General features: G+C 39.6%; 1 protein-coding gene and 1 non-coding gene across 2 annotated transcripts; one reads left to right on the forward strand and one right to left on the reverse strand.

Annotated features, from left to right (window-relative positions):
* Positions 1 to 6265: 6265 nt before the first annotated feature.
* LOC111806217 lies at positions 6266 to 6405 on the reverse strand. The gene has a single exon (XR_002816768.1). It is a non-coding gene; the product is annotated as a small nucleolar RNA Z247 (small nucleolar RNA).
* A 2205-nt stretch (positions 6406 to 8610) lies between these two features.
* LOC111805528 (sucrose transport protein SUC1-like) lies at positions 8611 to 9133 on the forward strand. The gene is made up of 2 exons (XM_023690635.1): positions 8611 to 8823; positions 8960 to 9133. Exons 1-2 carry the CDS (start codon positions 8611 to 8613, stop codon positions 9131 to 9133), a joined length of 387 nt encoding a protein of 128 aa, XP_023546403.1.
* Positions 9134 to 12106: the final 2973 nt, after the last annotated feature.

A 12106-nucleotide genomic window follows, 5' to 3' on the forward strand; every position in this document is an offset into this window, starting at 1 on the left:
GCTCAGAGGTCTGATGAACACCTTGGGAAAGTGTGGAATCAGACAGAGACAGAAAGACCAGTAGGGTACTCTATCTCTTCAGACGGAGGCCTGCTGTGGAAAAATCGCCTGTGTGTTCCCCGTGACAAGAAAATTCTAAAGGAGATTATGACGGAAGCTCATGATACTTCTTACACATTCCACCCTGGAAGTACAAAGATGTATCAGATTCTTAAGGGATGTTATTGGTGGCCAGGGATGAAGAAGTATATAGTAGATTTCGTAAGCCGATGCTTTACCAGTCAGCAGGTGAAGGCCCCGAGACAGCGCCCAGCAGGACTGCTACAACTCTTAAAGGTCTCTCAGTGGAAATGGGAAGCAGTTTGTATGGATTTTATCTCGGGCTTGCCCAAGACCAAGTAGAGCTTCAACGTAATCTGGGTAGTTGTTGATAGACTAACCAAAATGGCTCACTTCATCCCAGGAAAATCCACTTATCGTGTGGATCGGTGGGTTCAATTGTATATCAGAGAGATAGTAGGCCTCCATGGTGTACCGGTGTCCATAGTATCTGATCGGGACACTAGGTTTACCTCTCAATTTTGGAAAAGCCTCCAAAAAGCATTGGGAACTCAGCTAAGGTTTAGTACAACATTTCATCCTTAGACAGACGGACAGACCGAAAGACTGAACCAAATCTTAGAAGATATGTTGTGAGCCTGTGTCATGGATTTCGCTAGGTACTGGGACGAACATCTACCTCTGATAGAGTTTGCTTACAATAATAGTTATCAAGTGATCATCCAGATGGCCCATTTGGAGGCATTGTATGGGCGTAGGTGTCGAACATCGGTATTTTAGGAAGAAGTAAGCACGCAGCAACTACTGGGACCAGAGTTGGTTCAGGTCACTAACGCAACAATGCATAAAATTAAGCAAAGAATCTTCACTACACAAAGCCGACCGAAGAGCTATGCAGATTTACATAGAAGGGACCTCGAGTTCAAGGTGGGTGACCATGAGGGGGGTGACGAGGTTTAGAAAGAAGGGAAAGTTAAGCCCAAGGTTTATAGGCCCTTTCGAGATTTGAGAGAGAGTTGGGGTCGTGGCTTATAGGATTGCTCTACCACCAAACCTTGCCGTCGTTCACAATGTATTCCACGTGTCTATGCTGCAAAAGTACACCCTAAACCCTACTCATGTGATTGAACACGAAACCCTTCCTCTTCGGGAAGATCTGTCCTACGAGGAAAGACCGAGTAGAATTCTGGCTTGAGACACTAAGCGACTGCACAACAAAGTTATCCACTTGGTGAAAGTTGCATGGGGTAACCATCAAAACGTGGAGGCAACCTCGGAACAAGAAGATGATGTAAGGAGAGCCTATCCTGAACTCTTCCAAGAGATACCAACTTTCGGTGACGAAGGTTTCTAAGGAGGGGAGAGTTTGTAATGCTAAAATAATAATAATAATAAAATAAAATAAATAAATAAAAAGTCGGTCAAAGTCAAAGGGGCAAAATGGGCATTTTACCCCTTAGCCCATTATAGGGTCTTGAGAGTTCTCCACAGAGTACCTGCAAAAGAGAAAAGTGTGAGAAAGAAAGTTGAGAGAAAACCTGAGAGGGAAAGGTAATCGCCGAAGTCCTCATCGGAGAATTACCAACAAAATTCATCCTTTACCGAGACTTACACTTTGGAGTTTCTTCTTGAAGAGAAGAAAGACTCGTGTTGTTGAGGTTCCTTCTTTCGTCAAGATCCAAGAGAAATCCGCAAGGTAAGATCTCGAACGTTACTCTTCATATATGAGATCTTCGTTTGGGAATAGAGTGTTAAAATTTACTATCTTCATCTAGGGAAGATCCACCACTGATTTTGTGAGGAAATCAGATGAAACGTCGAGATTTGAGAATCTTTCCAAGAACGGTAAGGATGTTATCGGACCTCTTTCCCACGCTCATAACTTGTCGTATGCTTAAGTAAAAATCAAGAAAAAAAATACATAGGTTGTAGTATAATCTAAATTTTTTTTGAAGAAGTCATTACGGTTTGAATTAAGAATCGAGAGATAGAAAAATGAGAAGAACGTTGAAAAACTAATGAGAAACCTTGTTTTTCTGCTAGGAGGAGAGAGAAGATGACGGCGCACCATGTGTCAACCGACAAGAGGACCGCGTGCACCAACAACCACCGGACACGCATCGAATGCCGCTTGGGGAGATGGGGCTCCAGCCTTCCAGCTACACGCGTCCCCGGCCACGCAACCCAACCCACATCCCTCGGCTGACCTAGTGCTCGCGCGACGAAAAGAACCACGGCGACCCGCGGTCCACCCGAACCACTGCACCCGAACCGAACCAACGACCCGCGGCTGCAGAAAATCGTGGGCGCATGACACTCGCGTGTGGAACCTGTGAGTGACTTTGTCCCGGCGCGTGTAAGCCCGTTTTCGTCCCGTTCGATTCCTGTTTTCCTTATATTCCCCCAAATCCAATCCTTACTCTATTTTATATGAAATAGGATCTAATTGAAGAAAAATCACAATTTTCGAGACGCTAATTATGTAGAAACGCTGCATAAGGGCACTCATCATCCAGGTAAGTCACCACACGGAACTTTATGGAGAAATACTTGTAGGAGTCACTTGGAATGCATGCATTCTAGTTTGATTATCTTATGTGGTAGCCTCCCGTGATTGAATGTATGTATTTGATTGTTATGAGTAAGGATGTATTATGTGATATATTATGAGAATTATCTGAGTATTGCTATTATGTTTTAAGCTTCCGCTTTATATGTAAATGATTAATTCATGCTTAAAGGAGGATGGGAACTTGTGAACTCTGCGCTCTGGAAGCTTGATGGATGTTATCGCCTCGTTGAGCATGTGTGTTTATTTTGCATGAATTTTGTATGATGATGTTGAATGATAGTTGTGTGCACACTCAGTTAATTCCCATGACCCACAAGTATGGTAAAGTCTAGGGATTTGTGGTTAGAGTGACAGGTCACTAAGGTATAGACCTAACCTTTCCCCTAGTAGTGTAACAGACCACCACGGCTTACGAACCCTCACTAGAGTTCCCTTAGGCTACATGTGTGTGATTGGTGTCATAGCTTCGTGGGGGACCAAGGGGTTTCTGATCAGAATCCAACTGCTCTTAGCCGTTTTAGCATGGAAAACGTGTGCCTACGTCGTATAGACCGTTTAGCTGGATGGGTTAAGTGGGGTAACTCCCCCTGACCAGGGGGACTGTCATGGGCCTAGGGGATTGCAACTCACTTCTTAAGTAAGATACCTGATAGTCTCAGAGTCATGCCGAGGTAGCTACTCGTAGGGTGCTAGTCATTACACAGGTCGGCATAAGGGAACTCTTAAGGATTTTTAAATGAAAGGACAAAGAACCAAGAAGCCGCAAGGGTCAAGCCCTAAGGAGCTAAAACGAAAACTAGATTTCCTAAAGCTAAAGTAGAGTCCGTGGGAGTTTGTTAAGATTAGGTTGCGATAAGGGCCTACAAGTAGGTGGCTTATTGAGTATAATTTTATACTCATTCTTGCTATACTTTTCTTTTTCAGGTATGTGAGGCGTCAGGTCAAGAGAGGGCGAGTTGAACGATGTGGGTTGTCACAAAGAAAGCGTGTCCTGAGGCGTCAGTCCAGTCTTACTAATTAGTACACTTTGTCCTCATGTTTTCTTTCCTTGTCTATAACTAGTCACATATGTCCTCTTTGTATTGAAACACTTTAGGAATGTTTTCCTTTGAATTTCTTGCATACATGCTACACGTCATAGTAGATGCAAGACACATGGATAGATGACACAAGCAATATCACTTAACACTCACTAACCAATCAACCCTAAGCCCTCATAGAGACCCTATATGGGCACAAACGTGCTATGAAGAGTCGTGTTAATGAGACATCATGATATGACGAGCAACCTTAGGTGGCCAGATTATCAAAGCCTAGAGAGTGAGGATAAGATGAATAATTAAAAACGTGATTGGGTCAAAATCTCAAGAAGCTTGGAGATAGAGAATTCAATACTCTACTAAAACTCATATGAGAATTGTCGATCTAAATTCTCTCTAAGTTATTAGTCTCAAACAATTGGTGACTCATCCAAGAAGGTCAATACCCTACAAAAGCTTGTCTTGGAGCTGTAGATCTGAGTAATTAGTCTTGGACAGTCGGTGAGTTATTTAGGAGGTTTAATACTCTACAAGGACAAACGTGATTCCTAGATAACCAGTGACTTAACCAAATGGTTTAGTGCCCTACATATATACAATATGCTAATTTTCATTTTTTTAGATGGATCTGGATGCAATAAGTTGACGATGGAAGCATTCATGAGTCATGCAGTTATAGGGGAACCATGGATCAAAATCATGCTTTGATTTCCATGTATTTTTGTCTTATGTATGTTGGTTGTTGGTTGAGTCTTTTAAACCTTTCATGTCAAAACGTAGCGGTCCACAATTTGAAATCTCGAAAAGCAAGTTGTTACAAATAACGTGGCAATATACTATACATTTCTCCATCCCAATTTTCACAATTTTGAAGTTATTTTTAATAGTAGGATTTGGACTTTGCTTTAATTTTGAACCACTTCGGTAATTTTATTTTTCATGTGATATATTTATATATTATTAATTGGATAATTTTGCTACTATAACAAGATACTCTAATAATTTTGTTACCCAAATGCAAAATCAGGGGCATTTTGGGTCGACTGCAAGGTTGGGGAAGAACTAAGTGGGGCTCTCTTGAACGGAAAAAAATTCTCATAAAATATGACGTCTCTAGAAATATAGACACAACCAGAATTGTTGTCAAGGCACTTATACCCTTTCTGTAAAGAACTATAGCCTAGAAAGACAAATTCCTTGGATTAAAAAGAGAACTTTTGTTTGTTATAAGAGCGAAGATGAGGCCAACAAGCACACCCAAAAACTTTTAATAATGAGTAATTTGGTGGGGTATGAAAAAGACGCTCTAAGGGGCATTTGTTATTGATGACACGAGTAGGAAGACGATTGATGAGATATGTGGCTGTAAGAAATGCGTCATCCTAAAATTTGATAGGTACATCAGCATGAGCTAGAAGGGATAGGTAAGTTTCAACAAGATGATGGTGCTTGAGTTCAACATAACCATTTTGTTGATGCGTTGAGGACATGAAACATGATTAACAATTCCAAGAGAACGAAAAATGTGTTATGAATTTTCTGATATTCTCCACCCTGGACACACTTATTTTAGTGTCTAGGAGGCGCTCAGCATGAGGTTAGAACTACAAAAGTATACGATGAGCTCCTGTACGATCATGCATCAAATAGATCCACAAAAATTTATTGAAATCATCAATGAAGCTGATATAATATTTAAAGCTCTAAACAGATGGAGGTACAGGATCCCAAACATTAGAAAAAATCAGTTCCAAAGTTGACGAAGACCGATGAAAAGAACTAGTGTGGTAACTAATGACTTTTTGCTAACGAAAACGCATTACAAATTGGCAAAGGTGACTCACTAGCACACGAAATATTATTGAGACGCAAAATTGACCTCACTACTTGAGATGAAGGATGTCCAACACGTGCATGCCATTAAGTGTGAGTAGTAGATCTACTCACTAAGGCGTGCTTGAGATCATCGACATCAGATGGCTCGATAGGATAGAGACCAGACTCACATCTCCCATCTAGAAGACTTTTCCTCGACTGTCGATCCTTAATAAAAAAATTGGCAAGGATGTTATTCAAAGAATACGTCATTATCACGGAAAAATTTATGAACAGAAAGAAGATATTTGGAAGTTTCAGGCACATGCAAAATATTACGCAAAGCAAGAGGACGAGCAGCAGTATTAATTGAAGAATGACCAATATGCAAAATCTGCAAACTTGTTCCATTGCCGACTTGATCTTGTTCACCTCCATGATAGCGTTCATGAACAGCGAGGCGATCCAGGTCACTGGTGATACGATCAGTGGCGTCTGTGTTGCAGTACAAATTTGGATCAATCTTGTAGGAGAAAGTAGCCGCTAGTGCCGCAGACGGAGGTTCATCTTGATAGGACTCATCCATCCTATACCAGCAACGAACGACAGTATGCCCCACTTTGCCACAGATCTAGCAAGACCAAAGCGCGCTCCACCATGAGAATAGCAATGACCATGATCCCCACGCCCACGGTTCTACTGCTGACCACCACGACTAGCATAATTGGCCGAAGATCTAGGATTTAACTAAATTTTAGCTTGGTGTTTTAGTTGGTGAGCTTCAAACTCCATTAGATGTGCAAACACATCATCAAGCGTGAGGCCTTCACTCTTATTAGTCATTGAGGTGACGAAGGGATCATAGTCAGGGCCAAGACCAGCGAGGAGATACGTGATCACATCATCAACCTGCAAGGCAGAGTTGGCGGCGGATAGCTCGGTGGCCAGCACTTTGATCTTGCAAAAATAATATGTAGCAGACAGATTGCGTTTCTTGAACATGGTGAGCTCAACACAGATCTAAATCGTGTGAAGAATCTCCTCCTTGGACATAGTAGTGGCAACCACATCGCAAAGAATATCCTGTGAAATGGAGGAGAGAAGGCCGTTAAGGACCTGTTAATCCTAATCCTACCACCGATCATAGGCCGGATTAGAGATCAAGGCAGCACCAGCAGCGGTTGAGGAAGGAACGTGCTTGGTAGGTGCGGCAATGGTTTATCGAGGTAGCCCATAAGCTTCGTACTCTGTAGGTAGGAGAGGAGCTGGGCGAACCATATGATGAAGTTATTTTTGGTGAGACGGATTTTGATAGTGTGGTGGAAAGGGATTGGGGAAAAGGTCAATGCCATGGTAGATGAAATCGTGTTGGGGATGGTGGATGGGGAGGAGGAGGAGGAACAAGAAGATATGACAGACATTGTTAATGAATAAACCTGGGCTCTGATACCATGTTAGGTTAATTGACGCAATGACCTCTATGGGTCACGACCTCACATATATATATATATATATATATATATCGGAGATGTGTACAATGAAGATACATTTGTGGGTCTTGATCAACGACAACAAACCAGGAAATCAGGAGACGCAGCTTCAAGAATAGAGGATTCTCCTACTATATATATGTATAGATATAACCTTCTACATTTAGGAGTTTCTTGTGCCGTCAATTAAACACAAGTATATGCCACATATAGAACAAATGCATGGATGAGTCAAGGAATCTACAACCATTCCTTTGTAACGAACTTACCCACAAGGAAAAGGGTTTGCATGGGTATACGGTAGCTTGGCGAACCGAGTCACTAGCTAATCTCTAACAGTAGACCACTATCGAGTGATCTTTCCCATAATGTTCCAACTACCCAATAGTTAGAACTAATTAGAGTCTTCTCTATTAGATGCATGCACATTGATAGATTACACAAGCAATAACACTTAACACATCGCTAACCAATCCACCCTAAACTCTCATAAAAACCCTAGATGGATACAGACATGCTCTGAAGAGTCGTGTTAATGAGACATTATGATACGACGAGCAGCCTTAAGGGGCCAGATTATTGAAATCTAGAGAGTGAGGGTTAGATGAATCAGTAAAAACCTAATTGGGTCAAAATCTCAAGAAACATAGAGCTAGGGGATTCAACTGAGAGTTTTCGATGTTAGTAATTAGTCTCGAACAACGTGCGACTCATCAAAGAAGGTCAATACCCCACAAAAGCTTGTCTAGGATATGTAGATCTCAATAATTAGTCTGGGATAGTCAATGAGTCATTTAAGATGTTTAACACTGTGCAAGAGCTCGTCGAAGAGCTACACTACACAAATGTGATTCCTAGATAACTAGTGACTTAACCGGGGTTTAGTACCCTACATATGTATAAGTATGTTGCTTTTCTTTTTTAGATGGACCCTAATGCAACAAGTTGACGATGGAAGCATTCATGCAGTTATAGGGGAACAATAGATGAGAGTCATGTTTTGACTTCCATCTATTTTTGTCTTGTGTATATTGGTTTGAGTCTTTTAAATCTTTCATTGATTTGAGTCTTTTAAACCTTTCATGTCAAAACGTAGTGGTCCACAATTTGAAATCTCGAAAGCAAGTTGTTACAAGTAAGGTGGCAATACACTATGAAACATGTCTCCATCCCAATTTTCACAATTTTGAAGTTGCTTTAATTTTGAACCAGTTCGGTAATTTTATTTTTTCATGCGATATATTTATATATTATTAATTGGATAATTTTGCTAGTATAACGAGATACTCTAATAATTTTAGATGCAATCTAATAATATTTTGAAAACCTTGGAAGTGAATGATTATGTAAGCCATTTCTTGGTACTTGCCACACGTTGTCAAATGGTAAATACAAGTTCCACAACCTCATCCTATTTGGGATTAAAAAAACAAAAAAGGAGGTCAAAGGCATGATTTAAGTTTATTTTGACACCACACCAGATCTACACACTTGGTTCCCCTGAACTTACTTCTTCAACATTTGTGTTTATGGCTTCCAATTTTGAGAGGCTTCATTGCTATACAAGTGTCAAACAAGCGCCAATCTCCTCACCATTCATCAATGCAACAAGGGAATATCTTTACTAGCAAGCATGGAGCATGGAGATATTGTGAGCAAGGGCAAGGGCAAGGGCAAGGGCAAGGGCAAGGGCAAGGGCGTGCTCTCCCATCCTTCAAGTTCCTACAAACATATCATAATAGTTGCGGCCATTGCATCCGGACTCCAATTTGGTTGGCCCATCCGCCTCCCAACGTCAGGGCTGGAGCCTTTTCAATCTTTTCTTCAAATTCCAACGCGGGGCAAGGTAGGTACCAAATTCCTAACTTACTTCCCTCCCTTGGCGCTTTACCTATAAATGACTAAGAAGGGGTATTTGTGTAATCCCACGTGGGACAGGGCTGTCCTTGGGAATCCTGAACCTGTTCATAGTGATCCCACAGCTTTTAGTGTCGGCAGTTAGTGGTCCCTTAGACGCAGCCTTCGGGGGAGGGAACTTACCGGCGTTCGTGATGGGTGGAATTGCGGCCTTTGCAAGCTCCATGTGTGCCATCTTCCTTCTCCCCGACCCACCACCTCAGTCTGATGTCTCCTTAACAATGGGCGGTGCCCATTGATTCTTCCACCACTCTCTCATTCTTCCAATTTTTGTATCAGCTTCTTCCTTAGTTCACCACATAGTTAATAAAAATAGCATAATTTATGTTCAACTCTCTCCCATAAACTTTGTTTTCATGCATGTTAAAAAAAATGAAAAACATCCACGCTTCAAACTCATATATATTTTATTAACATACTATAGCTTGAATATAAAACCTTATAAAATGTTTACGTAGCAATGTTTATAAGATAAATATTTATACTCTATTATAACATCTATTATAGTTATACAAATGCGGTAAAAAGTTTCAGATTTTTAATAGTATGGGCTACCAGGACTTACAAAAAAATACTATAAAAGGTTTACGATAGTGATAGAACCAAGACATCAATTATGCACTATAAAATTCAAGAAAGTTGGGAAGAAAATGTTATTCAAATTATTACAAAATGTTGCAATTCATACTGCATTAAAGAAGAATAAAATTTCATTTATTCTTGGATGGTTACAAATTTGGGGTGGATGATAATCTAGAATGAGTATGTTTCTTTAATGAATTTTAAGTCTTTTATTTGCTTTAATGTCACTTTTACACCGTGCCTAATTATAATATATGAAGGTTATTACTATTAAAATGTCGTCAAAGGTTTTCATTTTGAACCTATATAAAGTCATATATGTTATCTCATAAAAAAACTTGAAAAATGGAATAAAAAGAGTCTTTCTGTTTTCGTTTAACTAAGGATTAAGCTTCTCCATAATTCTATGTAGTTTAGGTTACATGTGTAACTCAACGACCCTAAAGCTTCTAAACAGAGGTGAAGTATAATCATTGTATAAGGTTTTGAAAGTAAATACAAAGGAAAATTGTGGAAAAACTAGAAAATGGAACTTTTTCCATTTTTTTTATAAAGAAAGAATTGTTAGAAAAAATATGGATTAAATAATGCCCCTAAAAATATGAATAATTATGAAAATGCCCCTATGGCCAGAATTAAAGTTTCATAGGGACCTTCTATATAATCTTAAAATCCAACCATTGGATGTCTTCCAAAATTAGATACAATCTAGAACATTCACAAATCCTCCCATCCAAGGGCTAGGATTCAAAAATAAGGTCAACAAAACTCTGATCGAAGCAGATTATTCAATAGGAGATCGAGAAAAATCAAGACTAAAATTATGGCCTTTCTGGATGTTTCAATGGCCGCATACCATCCATCTATAAATTATAAATGAGGGACAACTATTAGGAGTAAGAAGCAAGCATAACTAAGTCTCTAACCAAGAGTTATAAGCATTTAGTTTTTGGGTATTGCGTTCTCGGGTTTACCTTGAATTTGAGAGCTACAATTCACTATTCCTCTCTAAACTTGAATCTACACCTTCTAAAAAAGATCACACATAAGTTTGGTGAAGAAATCAAAAACGTCATTATCCTATTCCCCCAATCTTGTCCGCCATTGAAGGAAGTTAGAAGGTGAACTTGAATCCAATTTGAGGCTATAGGAAGATTCACTAGACGAGTCCTATCCCAATCAGTTTTTGCACGCCCAAGGATCATTTTTTAAGAAGGCCGCGAAGAGAACAACCTCAGAAACATCCGTAATCGAAGAAATTTGATATCGAGTAAGATTTATGGGTATAACTCGAATCTTGGTTTACAGTTCACAATACTCAAAGTTAAAGATTTTATTAGCTTCAGGAGACTAAATAGAGTATGTTTGGTGAAGGAGACGAGGCCCAATTCACCCCAAAACGAGCTATCTAATAGAAGGAAGAACTACGTTCTAGGTTGAGTTGCAGACCAAGGAAGAAAATTCAAAATTAGCCTTAAACACATCATGTCTGACACTCCTCTAGGTTAAGTGAAGTATAAGGAAGACTTTTTGTGAATTAGCGTGGCCTAACAGTACCTATATTGTTCTGCCCAATAACCACACCCTCTATGTTTGCTCTAGCGACAAACCGAGTTTCCTCTCAACTGTGGACGCCCATAACTTATGTTGTAGTCCACAAATTAGTAATATACTAATCTAAAAATCTTCCTCGACACTCCGTCTTTAAGTTTTATAAAGAATCGAGGGGGGAATGCCCTAGAATGAGCAGGCGGAGCCCATTTTCAGACGGAGGAGCAGTGGCATGCGCGTTTTCTTCCCATACAGGAGGAAGAAGACAATGACGTGGTCAGTTCAATTGAACCTACCAAGTCAGGCCAAATTTCTATTCCTCCTTGATTTTTTATCGAATTGGACCATTTTCTGGCCGGTTCTCCCAAAATTCTCAATGGTTCCAGAAACCAAACTCACTAAGTAAGCTACTAAAGAAAATTTAGAGAAAACCAGGAAACGAAAGCTTAAGAAATGAAACCCCGAACACCAGACAAGAGGAAAACAACAATTTTTTAAAATTTTCTTAAGAAATACTAGTAGGAATATCTTCAATATCTGTACGAACCTTAAATTAGATATTAATTAAGGAAACATGAAAGAAAAACACCTAAGACCAACTAAATTGCTCGAGATTTAAGAAACGTTAAATTTACCCGGTAAACAAATTCTGTTGCCTATGAATTTAAATTCTAAGTATATTATAGCATGTTGAGGTTTTTATATGAAATTTGGTGGTCATTAGACCAGATTAAGTAGCTAAACAAGGACCTTAATATTCCTCATGCAAATTTACCTTGCCTTAATGTAACATGAGACTTCTTACAACATGGGACTAAGTTAGGCTGCCCTTTAGCTTTTACTTAAATTAAAACTAGTAAGTGTAAGTCTACCCCATGGTAATATGTACAAGCCTAGGTTCACCAACCATCTATGTGCCAAGAATGTACCTAGGATTATTTGAATAACATGATAAATAAGTTTCTAGAATTCATTCTCAAAAGTAGTCATTATCTCCCATCACGAGGGGTACTATAAGGCCTCTATTCCTCTTTTAAGTGGGATGTCTTACATTATGTATCATGAACATGAGCAAGATG

This window comes from Cucurbita pepo, chromosome LG11 (genome assembly GCF_002806865.2).
Source record: "Cucurbita pepo subsp. pepo cultivar mu-cu-16 chromosome LG11, ASM280686v2, whole genome shotgun sequence".
NCBI classification, from domain to species: Eukaryota; Viridiplantae; Streptophyta; class Magnoliopsida; order Cucurbitales; family Cucurbitaceae; genus Cucurbita; species Cucurbita pepo.

What these genes read in the sequence shown, in the direction of transcription:
- LOC111805528 (XM_023690635.1), top strand. Translation starts at nt 8,611, where the DNA reads ATGGAGCATGGAGATATTGTGAGCAAGGGCAAGGGCAAGGGCAAGGGC. An exon ending in AAATTCCAACGCGGGGCAAG is followed by an intron (nt 8,824 to 8,959) that starts GTAGGTACCAAA and finishes GTGATCCCACAG; the next exon opens with CTTTTAGTGTCGGCAGTTAG.